General features: G+C 40.4%; 1 protein-coding gene across 2 annotated transcripts in view; it reads left to right on the top strand.

The window, feature by feature from the left end:
* The window catches only part of setd3 (SET domain containing 3, actin histidine methyltransferase), a 157501-nt gene that overhangs the window by 113730 nt on the left and 24270 nt on the right, over nucleotides 1-19501 (top strand). For both annotated transcript variants that reach the window (XM_060829377.1, XM_060829376.1), the window contains 2 exons: nucleotides 10973-11031; nucleotides 17908-18022. In XM_060829377.1, coding sequence (XP_060685360.1) covers nucleotides 10973-11031; nucleotides 17908-18022 — 174 coding nt within the window. The remainder of the gene's footprint in view (nucleotides 1-10972; nucleotides 11032-17907; nucleotides 18023-19501) is intronic.

Genomic DNA, 19501 nt, shown 5'->3' with positions numbered 1-19501 from the left:
TAATACAAAATTGATTTTTTTTCCTGTAGCAATAAACATAATGTTCTTAGAGAGAGATAAAATCAATAAGAAATTAATTTAACCTTTTCTTTCCTCTGAAGAAATAGGATTTTACAAATATTTGAACCCACTGAACTCTTGCAATTTTAATCTTTCTCAGCACCCAAGGTTGTGTTATTTTAAATCACTGATAATTGAAAAAACGGTAAAGTGTTTAAACTTGGGATTCATTTAAAAAGGAAAAGCTGCAATATTAATCTGAAGAAGTACAATCAATATCTCTAGCGTTTTTCTTTAAAAGTATACGATATGTCAGTATAGAATAAAAGTAGATTTACTTTTTATTACCAAGCTAGTACTCATTTTGCAACAGTGTGCTTATGAGTACAGGAGTCAATAAAAATGGGCTTCTACATGAAACTATTTTGGTATCCGTCAGTACATATCTAAGGGATTTGGTCGTCTGTAATTATTTTCTCCTCTTTATAATGCAGTCGACATTGAAAGCTGATAGACTTGTCTAACATTCAAGCTGGGGGTTTTATTGAAGCCAGCTGCCTGTTAATGCATGCTGTTGCCTTGATGCTGAGAGCAGGCATCTTTCATAGAACAAAAAAAACTGCTATGGTTTATGATCCTGTATTTTTCTTTCTCCATAAGCTACTATGCCTTTTACCCCATCTCTACATCACCCAATCTCATACCTTTGATTTTTCTTCATTCCCTACATCTAAAGGTGTTGACTACTTGCTTGTGTTCAGTTCCACTGTTGCTCATCAATACCAAAAGTTTTTATTTGAGAGGGAAGTCTGACATTTAATGTCCCAAGCTTAATTATCTCCATGCTACATACACAGCAGTAGGAGCTCCTGAAAAGCAGTCTATGGCAGGCTTTTTGCTTAGTGGGAGTTTGCTGTGGGAAAATTGACTGTTGTGTTTCCTAAAATACGACAGTGACCAGAAGTATTTCATTTGCTGTAAAGTGCTTTTGTTTATGCCCTGAGGCTATAAAAGGTGCCGGACAAATGAAAGTTCTTTGTGTCCACGGCTTTGGTCAGATATCTTTTCCCTAAGGTGGGGGTGGGTTTCAAGACTCAGAAGCATATTTTTAAGGTGAGTTGAAAAAAATTTTGAAAATCTATGATAGGCAGTTTACTTTTCACACAGACTGGTTCAAGTGTGGAATGGTCTTCCACAGGAAGTGGTGGATACGGATACAGTTACAGTGTTTAAAAGGCATTTAGGTAAGTGCATAAATAAGAAATGTTTGGAGGGATATGGACCAAGTGTAGGCAGGTGGGGCTGGTTTAGTTTGGGATTATGGTCAGCATGGACTGGTTGAACCGAAGGGTCTGTTTCTGGGCTGTACGATTCTGAGACTATGAAATGAACTTCTGTAGGATTTTTTTGGGTATTACAAATGTGGATACAGTTAGCCCTGATCCTGTAGATCAAAAGACTTCACATCTAGTTTGAGTTTGATGCTACAGGCATCTATTGTGGTAGCTGTTTATATTTTTCTCCTTTGCTAGATCACCATGATTATGGAGGTGAGCTGCATTACTGTTAGCTCCAGAATGACTTTGGCTTGCTGTTAGCAAATAATAGTGGGACAATTTGGATGGTATGTTTCATACAATGATCCACCTTCTAAAAGAAAAATTCCTATTCAGTTGGTAGAGTGGAAATATGCATTGACATTTATTTCCCAATCAAAGCCAAATATTTGCCTGGAGGAGTAAAATTGAGTCAAGTTACATTTCCAAATAATTGATATAGAGCACCATTGGAATAAGTCTGGGTGCAGATCAGCTTGTATCTACTTTCATGAATAGTGAATGACATAAAACTGAACAGGGTAGGAATGTCTTTCTTAAGTGAAGATTAAACAGCATGAATCTTTACACTATTGTCTGTGTTGCTTATGCTGACTAGAAAGCAATTTATTTTCATATATGTGAAGCTTCTCGGTAGTATGCATTTTAAGATAGAAGGAGAAGAATGCTTATGTAGAACTTTTCAGATATTCCACAGCCTACCACAGCTAAATTGTACAACGCAAAGTCCCACAAACCAAATTAAATAAACAGATAATTTTTTGAAGGATATTGGTTATGAGCACACAAATCAGTACAGGAATTGGACCTTCAACTCCTTGACCCTTCAATAATATCATGGCTCATCTGATTGTAACCTCAAATCCTCATTTCTACTGCCGCTGTTAACCTTTCAGTTAAAGGGTGGTCAAGATTCTGAGCTTCCCTGTTCTTCTGTAAACATTGCTGTCTTCTCATAGCCCCCGAAGTAGTAGACAGTGCATCAATTTAATCTCTTTTCTGAAAAGTTGCATCTCTGATAATGCAGCACTCCATTATTAGATTAGATTAGATTCCCTACAGTGTGGAATCAGGCCCTTTGGCCCAACCAGTCCATACCGACCCTCCGAAGAGTAACCCACCCAGACCCATTTAATCCACCCAGACTTCTCTGAACTGTAGATTTTTCACTGTTCCTAACTGCACCCTGAATGTTCTAGTGCTACTTCAGCCTTTACAGTTTTACTAGAAACATTGCATTTCATTTAGTAGTTAATTTCTCAAATAGTTCCTTATTAACTCTAAAATATGAATATTAAGATCATTTCTGATGAATTGTAAAGGTTACACAGGTGCATCTATATGAGGCTCAGATGGAAAACAAACAAAGTATGCGGGATAAAAGTTTCCATTGGGTTTCACTTTTTATAGGCATAACATTTAAGCTACAGGGAGAGACTAAACAGGCTGGCGCTGTTTTCCCTGGAGTGTCGGAGGCTGAGGGCTGACCTTCTCGAGGTTTACAAAATTATGAGGGGCATAGATAGGATAAATAGACAAAGTCTTTTCCCCGGGGTCAGGGAGTCTAGAACTAGAGGGCATAGGTTTAGGGTGAGAGGGGAAAGATATAAAAGAGACCGAAGGGGCAACTTTTTCACACAGAGGGTGGTATGTGTATGGAATGAGCTGCCAGAGGATGTGTGGAGGCTGGTACAATTGCAACATTTAAGAGGGATGTGGATGGGTATATGAATAGGAAAGGTTTGGAGGGATATGGGCCGGATGCGGGCAGGTGGGACTAGATTAGGTTGGGATATCTGGTCAGCATGGACAGATTGGACGGAAGGGTCTGTTTCCATGCTGTACATCTCTATGACTATATATAAAATCCATCAGGTCAGTGCAGACAATTGTGGAATTTTACCAATGAAAATTGAGGTTGTGATCTTTTCTACTAGTTTAAAAGCCAGTATATAAAATATTGGCTCTACCCATAAAATGAGACATAACTCCAAGCTGAAACTTGGGAAGTTTTGCTTTTGGAAGCAATGCAATTTTGCGCAATGCAAATCTTCGCCTGAAAGCCAGCGCACTTTGTGCTTTGGTTACCATTTGCACTTGAAATGAGCTTCTTGGCCACGGTGTACAAGCTGAAACCACTCCTAACAGTTGAGCGGAAATTAATTTATACTATGTTCAAAATATTCATGCTGCGGTTTAGAATCCTTGTATATCAACCAAAATCAATGGTGCACAGCACACTGGAAGACAATATTTACATTTAATGTACCAACCACAGTTGTCCAAGGTTGAAATCTGAAGAAACTTCATGAAGAAAATTAACAGTATACGTTTTATATTAGGGTGGTTTGGGGAGTTAATTGAACATATAATTGCATTGGTACAGACTTTTACAATCTAGGCTGACATTTCAGTTCAACAGTGAGGGGTATAGCACTGTTGGAGGTGCTGCCTTTCGGCTGAGGTGTTAAGCCAAGGTCCCGTCTGTCAGTTCAGACAGATCTTTTGACATTGTTTCTTTTAAATAAGAGTGGAGTTATTGTGACCAAAAAATAGAATATCTGTTCACGGATCCTTTGCTGCTTGTGTGAGCTTAAATGATTCTTTTTCCACCATAGCAGCAACCTGAAAGGCTTTTTAAAATGCAAATTAGCTGTTTGGTTCTTTTGTGTTTCAAATAATTTAATCTTGTGGTTTTGGATGAATGTAATAAACCATTTTGAGCTCACCCTGATAGTCCAAAATGTTATGTGAGCACCTTGATTAGGTTGCTGCCTTATAATCACTGCTAGATATCTATTTTATGTATGGCACTATGTTGCTAGGTTAATAGGCTTATTTTGTTTGTGGGACACACTTCAGATTCATAAAGGCTATTTCATATTTCTCTAAGTCCTAGTACTGCACTACCGGTGCTTTATTTTGTAATTTGAGTACATGCAGTGAAAATATATTATGCAATCAGATTTACATTGCAAATGGACTGTTAAGTTGTGATTAAGTTTGCACACTTTAAAGGAGTGTGCCATTCATTCAACTTATTGAACCTTGTTTGAAAATAGGGGTGGAAACTAATGCCCTTTCCCATGTTTGAGGAGTAGGATGAGGAGGGGCTTTTATTCAGGCTGGAGGGGGCATTAATGTCTTCTTGCCTTCATCACAATTGAGCTCGGAGTGGGACTTCATTTCCAGTCTGCCAGTTGAGGCTCTGAAATGGGGCAATCTAAGAGCCTCATCCTACAACCAATAGTATTAACTTAGTGGCAGATTGACCACCAACAAGTATGACCCCATGTGTCTCCATTAAATACTGTCCTAAATTTTTGGGGTAAGTTCTATTAAGTTACGGTATCCAATTTTAGTTGAAATTTGTTGTTGCAGATTTTTACTTAATGGTGATTGAACAAAGAAAATTTAAATAAATAATGCAATAATGAGGTTAATGTCATTGGAAAAAAAGCTATGATCAGCTCGAGTGATCCTGGACAAGTGGGTCCTTACAGACTGATATGCAATTCTGGCTGGGATTGGTCAGTCCTCTGGCACAAGCATCAAATTAGTAACCTCTGCAGTCATTTTCTGCTACTTTTCACCTTTGGAGAAATTTGAAATCTATACACTGTGTAGTGGTTTAGTGGGAAAGTACAAATGACATAAAAATCAGTATTAGAAATTAAGAAATAAGTCAAATGGTGGATGCAGGTAAAGAATGGAGATCAGAAGTGGAGCACTATCATGAAAAGTAGAAAGGTAGATTGTCTATCGCAGTGAAAAAAATGGAAATTGACAGTAGACCATGGGAATAAGTTTTCTTTTCTGGTGCAGATAATTAGATCAGCTTGTGGCTGAACATATTATATTCTCATTGTACATTCAATCAAAAATGTATATACCAGAGTTCTGTGCGCACAGTCGAGTTCGTTTTGAGATTAAGTTTGGAGGTTCCAAGACTCATAGGGTCAGTAGCTATGCGCAGACACTTGAAGCTGAATTTTCATATCCTGATAGGGGACTGAATTGCATCTGATATATGACACTGTGGCTTTACAAATGTGGTCAGAACCATTTTCATGGAGTCCCTACATCCATTTCTGGCACTGGCAATTTTCAGTGGCGCATGACTGTTGCTATATTTAAGTATTACATGATGCAGAATAACACCGTCAAAAGTGAATATTTCAGGCCTTCTACAGTTTTCAATGTGGGGCTGGTTTTAGAAGTTGGTGCTTTTCATGCCAGGACTTTGTAAAGCTATGTTTTAACGTTGGGAACTGTCAGTGCAAAAAAAGTTATCAATTTTACATGTCATATGAAATGCTGTATACAAATTCTGTGGTTTAATATGGTGACTGATGATGGAGTTTTGATTTGAAAAGTTAAGTAACAATTGAATAAAATTTAATGTTTTCCAGGTTGCCACTTTTAGCATTTGGAAAGCTGTTGAGGGACTGGACAGTATTGCAAAAGTAGAAAATCCTTAAATGCATTAGAGTACATCGTCCACTGAAAATCTTTCTATTTTGTGTTATTTCTACATTTCATTGCCATACAATGGTGTGTAGTGCCCAACCCTTTTTTCTCCCCCCATGGAGATTCAGCTTAACCATCTGTTTTGCTAATTCAAAGGCTCAACAGATGTCTTACATTTTGATTATCTTGAACAGTGTCTGTTGACAGCTGCCAAGGGAAATGTCAACTTTGCTTGTTTGGACAAATCTGTGGTCTGTTAAGAGGATTTTTTAAAGTGAATTCAGGAGATATTTTGTTTTATTTTGATAGATTTATGAGCTCTTCCGAAACACTTACATTTTAATATAGGGTTTATGAGTTCAGTTTATAATGGATACTGAGTGAGTGGGTTGGGAGGGCAGAGGGGATGCATGGAGGAGTTAGTACTTATGGATGGGTATGAGTGGCGTGGTTATGGGCCTCGCTGTCATCTCCAGAACTGGCATTATGTCCCAGTGAACAAAGAGCAGCCTTTAACCTGAATGCCTTAGCATCGACGTGCCTCTGTCAGCAGGCTTTGCTCCAGCTCAAGGAAGCAATGGCCTGATGGTATTATCGCTGGATTATTAAAAAACCCATTCTCAACACTCCACTATAAAAGCAGTATGGGTGGGTTTGTCTAGCCTGGAAGCAATAGTGCAACTCTTGGGACATGTCCCAGTGTCAGCTGCCTGCTTTCAAGATGAAAAGCTGGCCATGAAATGGAGTTAAGACACTGGTAAAAGATGGAAAATAAAGAAGCCTCATCATTATAATATCTCTGTGATAAGAGGAACAATGGTCATGTGATAGTGATAATTAATTGCTGCAGTGTTCATAAAATATCATTTGGGGCAGAATTTATACCAAGAATGATTTCAGTGTAAGCACTGGCTGGTCACCCAGGTTAAATCTATAATGGAAAGCTAGTCTCCATAATTATACCATGAAACTATCAATGGCAGTCATTTAAAAACCCTCACCTTGTTTACTATTCTTTAGGGGGCATGTTCTTCTTTATCTTCTCTGACTTGCATGTTACTCCAGACCCCGGAAATTTGGTGGACCTCCCTCTGAAATGACCCTGCAGTTGTACCAAACCACTACAAAGAAGTTGACTGTAATGGTTCAAGAAGGTACTCACTGCAATCCTTGTGAAGGCAGGATGGGCACCAAATATTGACCTTACCATTGGAAGGTCTGGTGAGCAAGACAATAATAGAAGGGTCAGTGAGACAAGTACAAGGACTGACGAAGGAAATGGGGCACTGAAGATCAGCCTGTTAGTGTTTTAAGGAACAAAATTGTGAATTGCAAGGGAAGGAATAATTTGGATGAGTCAGCAAGCTGGAGCGTCAGGAGCAGAAATCGAACATGAGGATAGATGAGCAGAAGGGTCACTATGGGGGCGGGGGAGGGGGTGCGGGTGGTGGGTGTGGGGGGTACGGTGTGACCAGCAGAAGGGTTAAGGAAGCATTGGATGGATTTGGGAGAGTCGAGGAGGGAAGCCCCCAGTTGAAGAGTCAGAAAGAACTGTCAGAGGGGAAAAAATCCGTTTGCATTTTTAAAAAGTAAAACAAGCTTGCTGATTTATTTACGAAGAGGAATTTTATAGCAGTATTATTGGGGAATGCCTCTAATTTACCGACTAAAAGCAAACTTGTTTTAAATGGTAAACACTTGATTTTTATTGTTGTCACATGTACTGAGATAAAGTAAAAAGTGTTGTTTTGCATGATGTACAGGCAGATTGTACCATACAAGGTGCATCAGGGTAGCTGAACAGAATGCAGAATACAGTCATACAGCTGTAGAGACGGTGCAGAGAGAGATCAGAATTAACATTTGAGAGGTCCGTTCAAAAGTCTGATAAGAACAGCTTCTTCCCTGATTGTTGAATCTGTTCAAACTTTTATATCCTCTGCCTGATAGAACAGGGTTAAAGAGAGTATAACCAGGGAGGGAGGGCTCTTTGATGATGTTGATTGTTTACCTGAGGCAGTGGAAAGTATAGATGGAGTCAGTGGATGGAAAGCTGGTTTGGTGAAGGACGATGTGTGTTGTTTCTTGCGGTCTTGGGAAGACCAGTTGCCATACCATGCCGTGATACATCCAGAAAGGATGCTTTCTGCAGTGCATCTATAAAAAAAAATTGGTAAAACTCCTTGTTCTTGCATTGGAAGGAATTTAGAGAAGGTCAACTCACTTGATTTCTGGTGGTGTTACAAGTAGTTGGGGTGAAGAGTTGGCTTCCCTCTTGGTTGGTTGCAAGAATTTATTTTTGTAATAGAGAGAACACTTAAAGCGTAGGTCACTGAAAAATGAAGGAGTCAATTACTAAGTTTTCTTGAGCGAAAGAAAGAGAAATGTTAACCTTACTTAATCTGAGGAAAAAAAACACAGCACGGTTAGGGAGGTTAAAAGGGACAATGTCTTGTGCAGACTTGGAGAATGAAGGTTAAGCAGCAACAAAATCTGTCATTAACTTTGAGTACTAAATGAACAGCTATATTCCAGATTTGATTTTTCCCTGGATGCTATATTTTGAGATAATGAGTAAAACAAACCGAGAGAGAGAGTTCCAGCTCTTATTGTCACAGATTCATTTTCCTCCTTCAGTTCTGCACTCAAAAGCAGCTGTTGAAATGTTGTTCACTGTATATTCCAGAGTCTAGTTGTATTACCTTTTCAAGCTGAGTAATCAGTAGATGACCTTTCATTTTCCAAGTGTGAACTTGTCGTGCAAGCATGAATTAAAACAGGACATGCAAGTATCTGACAGTTTCTGGCTATAATGTTGTTAGATGAAGATGTTCATTTCAGTGGAGACGACTTTATTTACTCCACATGGAATCATGTGGCTTCCCTCAATCTGTGGTCATGTGATCATTGAAGCCATTTTGGTGCATACATCTTCCTTTCTAAAAAAAAGCATTTTAGGCCATGAAACATCTGTGGACTAGCAGTAGGGTAATGGAAGTTCAAATTTAATAGTCCATAATTACTACTGATATAACATTCTTCTTATGAGGAGAGGTTGAGCCTGTTCTCATTGGCATTTTGGAGAATGAGAGACAGTTTTATTGAAATTTGTAAGGTTCTTAAAGGGACTTAGTAGAGTGCATGTTGAGAGGATATTTTCCCTTCTGGGAATCTAGAACTTGGGGGACCTGGTTTCAGATGGATTCTCCCATTTGTGATAAATGAGGAATTTCTCACTGTGGAATGTTTGTCTTTTGAATTTCCTTTCCACAGAGCGCAGTTGAGGTGGTCTATTGAATACATTTAAGGCAGAGTTAAACAGATTAGTTATCTACCAGGGAGTCTAGGGCGTGTGTGTGTGTGCGTGCATACGTACGAACGTACGTACATAAATCCGCCCCAGTGGAGGCATCTTATCAGCCGAGCATTTCTTGCACGCTGGATAGGATTGAGGGGCCAAGCACCCTACTATTATTATGGTCATATAGTTAGGTAATTCTTCTCAACAACTGCCAGTTAATTTATTGTCTAATAGCATTATGATTTTCTGTTGTTTAGACTTTGTGCATGTTTTGGTTGATTAAAGTACAGTATTCCATTGCCAAAGAAAGGAGGACTTGTTAAATATGCATTCCCTGCTCCATGAGTCTGCAATAGCAGTGCTGGACACTTGCAGCGTGTGGCTCGCTTTTCTCTGCCTGTAAAGTGTACCTTGAGGTCAACATCTACAGCATTCCTATTACACCAATGTGCATTTACCTATTTCTCTCCTGAATGTTATCACTTGTCTGGATGAAATTAGCTGTTACGTTCCAGAAACGTGGGACCTCTCTGCTATCAAATTCTTCCTCTTTGATGCTGACTCTATTACCTCTGCAGTCGATACAAAAGCTGTTTGGGATGACTGTAGTTCAGTTTTCATGTTCAGTGAGGATCGGGGATGGGGGTGGGGGGGGGTCAAGTAACCCCAGACTTGGTTTTACAAGCACTGCATGCCTTTTCCAGATGTTTTATGACTATGAACAGAAATTTATTGCATCTAAGATACCATTACTTTATTCAGCAAAGCACAGGATTGTCTTCAGAGAAACTGCCTAAATTAGACTGAATAAATGATTCACTGCAAAGTTTTGGGGCAAATGAATCTAGCTCATATGTGTATTAATTTTTTCTCAACTCACTTAAACTTGTATGCATGCAATTGTGGCTGACAGAAGAATCAGGTTTGTTTTGCTTTTTTGTCAGTCATTTAGGAGTCATTGTTGCCTGTATTTCAAAAGCATCTTGTTATTAACACTCCCATCCTGTGAAGAAAGCAGAATGTAAGCTTTCTTACACACTTAGGCACAGCAAAGCTAGCATCTAATTAGCAGGTTTTTTTGTGATTTCTAGTTTGGCCAAAACGGCATTATCTGTGCTGGTTTTTCTTGTATAATTGATTTGCGGTGCAGCTATTTAAACCTCCTGTTCCAACCTCCCCCCACCCCCCTCCCTACAACTGTACTCCTGATGCCAGCCAATATACTATTGAGAGAAATGATGAATTACCCCAACTTCTGATGCTAATGCATCAAGGAAGAAATTGCACGCTACATAGAGTGCCACTGACAGTAGCACTGCATCAGAGCGCAGTGCGAGGAATGGCTCCCAGTCCATAAAAAAAAAATCCGTCTCCCGGGCCCCTGCCAGTGTCAACAAGTGAACATTTTGGAAAAGAGGTGACATTCGGTAGGCTGATGAAGGACTTGTTGGCAGCAGATTGCGTTACTGTCACAGGCCCTAAGTTTTATTTTGTATTGCTGGTGGGTTCTGCTTGCAGGAGTTGATGGAGCAGATTTATGACAGCTGCTGGGCACAACAAATTAAGTTGACAGTGATGTATGGGAGCATTATGGCATGATGATCCTGCCGTAGCTCGGCTGGACTCCTCTTGCTTCATTTGGCTCTTGTTAGTATCTGTTAGGCTGCTAAGTAATAACATTCTGCTGACTGACTTGTGTGTTTTTTTTCCTTTTTTCCCTTCCCATTCTCTTCTTTTATGCCTCTCTTCCCTCCTCTGTCTCACTGTCTCTTTTTCTGAATCCCTCTCTTTCTCTCCTCCTTCCCCCTCTTCCCACGTCCCCCCACACTGCAACATTTCCCTATTTCAACATTTTGTGTTCCAGACCCACCCGAATGCTAGTAAACTGCCCTTGAAGGAATCCTTCACCTTTGATGACTACAGGTTTGTATGTAATGAAAATGTTGAAAGAAGAATTTGAAAAAGGAAATTTCTATTTTATTTGCCTAGCAATTTGAAATACTGTTGTCAAATGTGATCTGCAGCTTATGCATTAAGTTGGTCCTTCATTTTAATAATGGGAACCCCAACATATTTGCAGTCCATCTTCTTTAAGATATAAAATGTACTGACTTAAATGGTCTGAGATTGACGAAGTGAAATGTTACAGTTTTCAAAAAAAAATCCCAAAGTACTTTATCCAAGTACAGCTTCTTATTCAATGTGGTGAGAAATATTTCTAAGATTTGACAGTTTAGTGAAGACACATCTGTGCAAGGAGACATATTATTTGGTCTTATTTGTCACTAAAGTTTCATCTCTCAAACCCCAGCTTACACTGCTCCACTCAGTGGTTTTATAACTAACAGAAAAAGTGTTCAAAATGAGTAAATAGGTGCACGCTTTTATTTATTATCCATATAAATTTTCTGTTACATTTCTCACATTAGGACATTAATCTTTAATTCCTCGAGATTCCAAGACAGTCCTGAAGTTTACGCAACAATAGTTCCTCTCCGGAATATTGATTAAGTTCAAACTTTTAATGCACTTTTTTGTGGTTGAATGTTTAATGAATACCTGATGGCTAAACATCTAAAATAAAAACGGAGTTTATCATGGACGATGTATGCACTGGTGATGAGGGAGCTTTTCTTTATTGAACACCAATCAAACAAGATGAGAACAATTGTACCCATGGGATTTCCAAGACTAAGAAAGGTTTCAACTAATTCCATATTGAACTTTGACTTCTCATCTGAGTACAACTATTTCTTTTTGAGTTTATTCACGTCTCTCTGAGCACGTGACTGATATGTTTGTAGCACAGACATCTTCCAAAGTTGGTACTCCAAGTGGCTTTCTTTGCACATAAGTCAAAGAACTATGAGCAGGAGTCAAACAGCAAAATACTATCTGCTGTATGTGCAACTAAACCAAGTCTGCACCTCACCATTCTCTTTAAGTATAGGGATCTACAGCACCTGCCTGGTTTAGTGTAGTAAAGGAAAACTGTTTCCTGGTTCAACTTAAACAGACTTTCAACTAGTAGTTGATTGTAAGTTAGCAAACTTAATATGATGGACATTGTTACATAGACTATGAAGAGGACTTCAATATTCAGACTTCTGTGAGATTCTAAGCTACCCTCCAGACCATATGAAATCATATTTGTGGGTGTAATTTTTGCAATCCTCAGTGTCAACCTTTTTAGACCATACACATCTTCTCCCAAGAAGGATCTTTGAAGATCTTACGCCACCACATTTCTGATCAAGGTCTGGTTCTGCACTTGGTGATCCCCAGGTGTCCTTGGTACAATTTCTCTAGGACATCTTCCCAAAACGAAGCTGGAATAACAAGTCATTCAAAATCGTAAAATGCTGATCAACTCTGCCAAGATTGATCTCCTCCGGATTCGTTGCTTCTGGATTTCTGCTTCACTCTCTCAATCTGAATGGCTTTCTCTGGAATCAGGTCCTCTTTTGATTGTACTAAATCTGACAAAGATGTATCAGCAGTGTCAACAACAATTCTGTGGTTCTGTTTGCCGAGCTGGGAATTTGTGTTGCAGACGTTTCATTCCCTGTCTAGGTGACATCCTCAGTGCTTGGGAGCCTCCTGTGAAGCGCTTCTGTGATGCTTCCTCCGGCATTTATAGTGGTTTGAATCTGCCACTTCCGGTTGTCAGTTCCAGCTGTCCGCTGCAGTGGTCGGTATATTGGGTCAAGGTCGATGTGCTTATTGATTGAATCTGTGGATGAGTGCCATGCCTCTAGGAATTCCCTGGCTGTTCTCTGTTTGGCTTGTCCTATAATAGTAGTGTTATCCCAGTCGAACTCATGTTGCTTGTCACCTGCGTGTGTGGCTACTAAGGATAGCTGTTCGTGTCGTTTCGTGGCTAGTTGGTGTTCATGGATGCGGATCGTTAGCTGTCTTCCTGTTTGTCCTATGTAGTGTTTTGTGCAGTCCTTGCGTGGGATTTTGTATACTACATTGGTTTTGCTCATGCTGGGTATCGGGTCCTTCGTTCTGGTGAGTTGTTGTCTGAGAGTGGCTGTTGGTTTGTGTGCTCTTATGGATCCTAGTGGTTGCAGTAGCCAACCTGTTGGACATACAGAACAGACAACAGGACGTTGAACCTATCAACAAAGACGACATACTCAAACTACTGGACCTGTGCCTCACAACACACTTCACATTCAACAACCAAATATATGAACAAATCAACGGCTCACCAATCTCTGGACTCATAGCAGAAGCGGTAATGCAAAGATTAGAACAAACAGTCTTACCGCAAATTCAACCCAAACTCTGGGTCAGATATGTGGATGATACCTTTGCAATCATTAAAAACACAGAAATAGAGAACACACACCGGATCATCAACGCCACACTCACAGGAATCCGATTCACTAGAGAGGAAGAAAAGGACAATTAACTCCCATTCCTAGACGTGATGGTACAGAGAACACCTAACAGAGAATTCACCACAAAGGTATACAGGAAAGCCACACACACAGACCAAGTCCTGAACTACGAAAGCAACCACCCCAACACACACAAAAGAAGTTGCATCAAGACACTATTCAAAAGAGCCACAATACGCTACAATACACCAGAACTGCAAAAAGAGGAAGAAGAACACCTATACAATACATTTGCCAAAAACGGATACCCCTGCAATTTCATCAACAGATGCCTAAGGGAAAGACAACGGAACAAGGACATGCCGCAACCCAAAGTACTAGCTACACTACCATACATCAAGAGCATTTCCGAACTGACAGCCAGACTACTGCGACCACTAGGACTCCTAACAGCACACAAACCAACAGCCACTGTCAGACAACAACTCACCAGAACGAAGAACCCAATACCCAGCATGAGCAAAACCAATGTAGTGTACAAAATCCCATGCAAGGACTGCACAAAACACTATATAGGACAAACAGGAAGACAGCTAACGATCTGCATCCATGACCACCAACTAGCCACGAAACGACACGACCAGCTATCCTTAGCCACACACGCAGATGACAAGCAACATGAATTCGACTGGGATAACACTATTATTATAGGACAAGCCAAGCAGAGAACAGCCAGGGAATTCCTAGAGGCATGGCACTCATCCACAGATTCAATCAATAAGCACATCGACCTTGACCCAATATACCAACCACTGCAATGGACAGCTGGAACTGACAACCGGAAGGGACAGATTCAAACCACTACAAATGCCAGAGGAAACATCACAGAAGCGCTTCACAGGAGGCTCCCAAGCACTGAGGATGTCACCTAGACAGGGGACGAAACGTCTGCAACGCAATTCCCAGCTCGGCGAACAGAACCACAACGAGCACCCGAGCTACAAATCTTCTCACAAACTTTGAATAATTCTGTCTCTTTTGCATTCTGATCTTAAATCATCATAATTGCTTGTTTCTGCTAATTTGTAGAGATTATCAATGAATCTGTGTATTTCCTCGGATGCTGAATTCTTCTGTTAGCCCTTGCTCTTTCAAGAATTTTGTTTTCTCTGATATTAACATAACTGTCAAAGACTTCTAGTACTTCAAAAGTAGTAGCTGTTTCTTTTATATCTTATTGAATTATAAGATCATCAGCTATACTTGCACTTATATATAAAAGTGCATTAACTTGTTCAGCTTCTGATGTAGTATCTAGTTTAGAAGCTATTCTGTATCTTAAGAATTACTTCCTCCAGGATGTTCAATCTGATCCACTTGGCCCATCTCTGGAGTAAAATCTTTCTTATTTCTGATTAGGTATCTTCCTAATAGGATTATTTATTTCCCTTACTGAAAATTATGTTATTTTGCAGTGAAAGCAGTACCGCTGGAACTTTTTCCATCATTTTGTGGCCAAGTAGAGGATGCTTTCTTTTCAAGCTTTGCCGTCTCTTTTTGTAGCTTCAAGCCCACTGTTCCTGCCTAAATAAATTATTCCTGTTTCTCTAACAATTTTACTGAATGAATCTCGCTGACTACAGCTTTAATCAAAAGCATTCTCATTTTAAATAAAAACCAAAAGAACTGCAGATGCTGAAACAAAAACAGAAATTACTAGAAAAGCTCAGCAAATCTGGCAGCACCTATAGAGAAAAGTCAAGAGTTAACATTTCGGGGTCCAGTGACTCTTCCTCCAAACCTTCCTCAGAGTTTTGAAGAAGATTCACTGCACCCAAAATGTTAATTCTTGATTTCTCTCCACAGATGCTGCCAGATCTGCTCAGCTTTTCTAGCAATTTCTCTTTTTGATTCCCACTTTAAGCATTGGGTTTTACTAAATGAATTGGGCAGAAAACAACTTCAGCAGCAGAGGAATCCAGCTTCTTAAACTTCCTGTGGCTCTCATAATGATTTCTGTCTTTCACACTTTCTCTGGATTATTCCAGCTCCCACAGTTTAATTAAATGTTTCGTACCTTTAATGTGGTTTCAGCGAAGGACCTCCTTTTTTTTCATGTCTTACGAAAGGCTCCTAACTTTTTTCTTCTCTTAGACCAGTGGTACTTAGGCTTCTAATCTGCCCCTTTGTGACTTTCTAATTCTGGCTTCGCAGTGTCCCCAGTTCTGCAACCTTGGGTAAATTCCTTTTTTATAGTCCTTGATTACCCTTGCTGTAGTCATGCCTCATGGTGCCTGTTCCTATTGCAGCAATGCTCAATTGGAGCTGTCAGTACTGTACATACTTTTCATTTTCATAGCCTGTAATACTGCATAGTTTTATTTAAAAATTCTTCACTCCCCAAAGATTTTAAATTTTATTCACAGAGTATTTGACATCCATTTGTTCTCCAACTAAACTTGGGATTTCTTACATAGACCATCGCCGGGTGATGTAGCCTGTACCTGCCATGGGGTCAGTCATTTTCCTTCTCCCCTCCAGGGTGTGCTTCACCTTACTGCTGCAGCATCTCTCTTATCTGGTCTGTAATGCTTTCACCATTGTCTGTAGATTTTTCCATGTTGAATCTTGCCATGTGTTATCTTTCTGTAAGGTCTGCACCTCACCATATGGTAGTTTGGCAACAACTGTTGCAAAGTGAAGGGAGAATAGATTTCAGTTTAGTTCTGTGAAGGTCTGACTTTTATTTAAGGTCAGCATGTCATGTTGAACAGTGAGTTCCAAACAGCATCAGCACATGGGAAATAGGAGCAGGAGTAGGCCATTTGGCCGTTCATGCCTGCTGTGCCATTCATATGCTCATTACTGATCATCCAACTTAGTAGTCTATTACCGCTTTGATCTCTTTAGCTCTAAGAACTGCAACTAATTCCTTCTTGAAAACAGTCAATTCTTTGACCCTAGCTGCTTCCTGTGACATAGAATTCCACAGGCTCACTACTCCCTGGGTGAAGAAATTACTCCTCTTATCAGTCCTAGAAATCCTACCCCATATCCTTAGACTGTAACCCCTGGTCCTGGCCTGCCTCGGTCACATGGAACATCCTTCCTGTCCAGTCCTGCTGGAATTTGGTTTTTAGGTATCTCTAAGAACCCTGCTCATTCTTCTAAACTTCCAGTGAGTATATTCCTAACTGATTCAGTCTCTCTTCATGTGTCAACCCTGCCATCACAAGAATCAGGCTGTTAAACCTTCATTGCACTCTCTCAATGGCCAGAACAGCCTTCCTCAGATAAGAAGACCAAAACTGCACACAATATGTATATTATGCAAGTCATGTGATTTTAACTAAATTACCAGAAAGCTACCTGGGGAGATAAATGCAAGGGTGTTAGCTGACTTAGTTTCACAGCCAATAGAGAAAAACAGTGAGAAGGGACCAAAATAGGTTTTTACATGGGAAGAGTAGGCCTTATTGCCTTATTTCACATACACCTACCCCACCCACAAGTCTGCTGTACCATTTTGTGAGATTGTGGCTGATCATGTACCTTACTTTGCTGCACCAGCAACTCTATGTCATTTGATTCCTTGAGTTTTTCCTTAATTCTTTTATGAGTTGTGGATATTACTAGCTCGGCCAGTATATATTGCTTGTCCCCAGCTGCTCTGGGCAGCATGGTCCGCGTCTCCCAGCAAGGTTTCCAAATCTGTCTATTTCTGTCTTAAGTATATTCAACAGCTGAACAAGCACAGCCCTCTGGCATTTCAGAATTCCAAGGATTCACAGCACTTTGAGTCCAGGAATTCTCTTCTCATCTTAAGGTACTTCCAATGATTGATTTAAAGGAAAAATTTGTGAGTACTACTTAAATGCTTTAAGTTCCACCCCAATCACAGAAGGAAGTTCCATATTAGAGATGTGCAGCTAATCGGAGAGCGAGCCACTATGTAATCCCAGCAGTATCAGCCAAGGAGGCATGGCTATTGCCGGGACTACAAATAGTTCCCCATGCTGAGGAGCCCTGGTACGCTTCGGTTAAAGATCCTCAGCAAAGACTGGAAAAGAGTTATATGTGAAGGACCTTCAGTGAGCCCAGGATAGCCAGAAATCCCCTCCATACTCCCAAGCCCCTTGCCCACACAGTTAAATATTCGAGACCTTTCCTCATGGCATAGGTTTCCTTCTGCTGTGTGAAATTCTTGTCTGAGGCCCTGTGTGGCCTCCAATTAGATTACAATATCAGACACTTCTCCCTATGTGATTTCAGGTAATATGGCAGGGTGGAAGTCGGAGCAAGATAATAGTGGATGTTACACTCACCCCTGCTTCCCGATCTTTCGAACTTGCTGGCAAGGGGGTATAAAGTTCATGCCCATATCCTTATACTTAAGAATATGTACTTGCTTTCCAATTCCATAACTATGCCATTTTTGGTTTCATTGCAGATGGGCTGTCTCTTCTGTCATGACACGCCAGAACCAAATTCCAACTGAAGACGGTTCCCGGGTCACTTTGGCTCTTATACCTCTGTGGGATATGTGTAACCACACCAATGGCTTGGTGAGTGAAAACCTGTAGAGGTTCTTTTGGCAGGTTCTAAAGTTCACTCTAAATTGAGCAACTGCCGTTATATTTCTGTAGCTTCCAGGAAGTAACCCAATGACAAAGCAGCTCAGGCATTGACTTTTCAAAATAACAGTAAGTGGTGGCCTGCCTGTTAGATCTTCAGTTATCAAGTGTCCATTGCCACAAACTTTCCCACAGCCACATCCAGCGATGCAAATGTTTAGTTATCTCATCTGTGAAGTTTTTTAAATGAATATTGTCTTTTCTTGGATTCAGTATGGTCCACTGAAGAACAAAAAGATGACGTCTTAAAATTAGAACAAAGCTATTCATTCAGAATAAAGATGTCAAGACTTATAGGTGTAAGGCAGACAAATGGAATTGAGGTACAGATCAACCATGCTAGACCAGGCTCAAGTGACTGAATGGCATACTCCTGGATCAGCTGATACCTCAAAATCAGCCAACTGGTTCTGATCTGTCAGGTAAGAAAGGTCAGTGCAGCTAAACTATCACTGAATTACTTCTGACCTGCCAGTCATCTTTTCAGTCATAGGCTACTACACAACTTTGGAGCAGGTACAACTTGAATCCCGGCCTCCTTGTTCAGAAGTAAGAACACTACCACTGAATAACAACAACCTTCCAGAAGGCCGGCGTTCACGTCCCACCTGCTCAAAGGTGTGTCATAATGTCTCTGAGGAAGTTAATTAAAAAGTATCTATCAGGGAATAGCTTCAGGCGCCCTTGTTGTGGGGTGGTAGTGTCTCTAGCTTTGAGCTAATAGACTTGGTTTCAAATCTCTCCTGCTTCAGTGATCTGTCGTAATGATGAGAAAATATCTGTCAATGAAGAGCTAGAAAGTGTTTTATGGCGCATGAACACTGACCCTACCTCTGAGCCAGGAGGACTGGGTTCAAGTGTCACCTGCTCCAAAGGTGTGTTGTCACATGATTAGGTTTGATTCCCTACAGTGTGGAAACAGGCCCTTCGGCCCAACAAATCCACATTGACCCTACGAAGAGTAACCCACCCAGACCCATTTCCCTCTGACTAATGCACCTAACTTAGGGCAATTTAGCATGGCCAATTCACCTGACCTGCACATCTTTGGACTGTGGGAGGAAACCAGAGCACCCGGAGGAAACCTACACAGACACAGGGAGAATGTGCATACTCCACACAGACAGTCGCCCGTGGCTGGAATTGAACCTGGGACACTGATGCTGTGAGGCAACAGTGCTAGCCACCGTGCCACCCTAAACATCTGTGAACCTGTTGCTTAGGAAAATATCTAGGCAGATTTTGGATTAATCAGTGGAGAAATTATCACTGGTAAGCAAGTGCAAACCCCCCCCCCCAAAAAAAGAAATAATTGACTCACCATACCTTTAAAATCCAAGTTGTCTGTCCATTTACGTAATAGTGAAAAATAGTTTCCTGATACTCTTTTTCTGTATAGAGAAAAGAGAC

The sequence above is a fragment of the Hemiscyllium ocellatum genome, chromosome 8 (genome assembly GCF_020745735.1).
Source record: "Hemiscyllium ocellatum isolate sHemOce1 chromosome 8, sHemOce1.pat.X.cur, whole genome shotgun sequence".
Classification (NCBI taxonomy): Eukaryota; Metazoa; Chordata; class Chondrichthyes; order Orectolobiformes; family Hemiscylliidae; genus Hemiscyllium; species Hemiscyllium ocellatum.
Note: the sequence above shows the minus strand (reverse complement) of the source record. Positions and strands in the feature narration are given on the sequence as shown.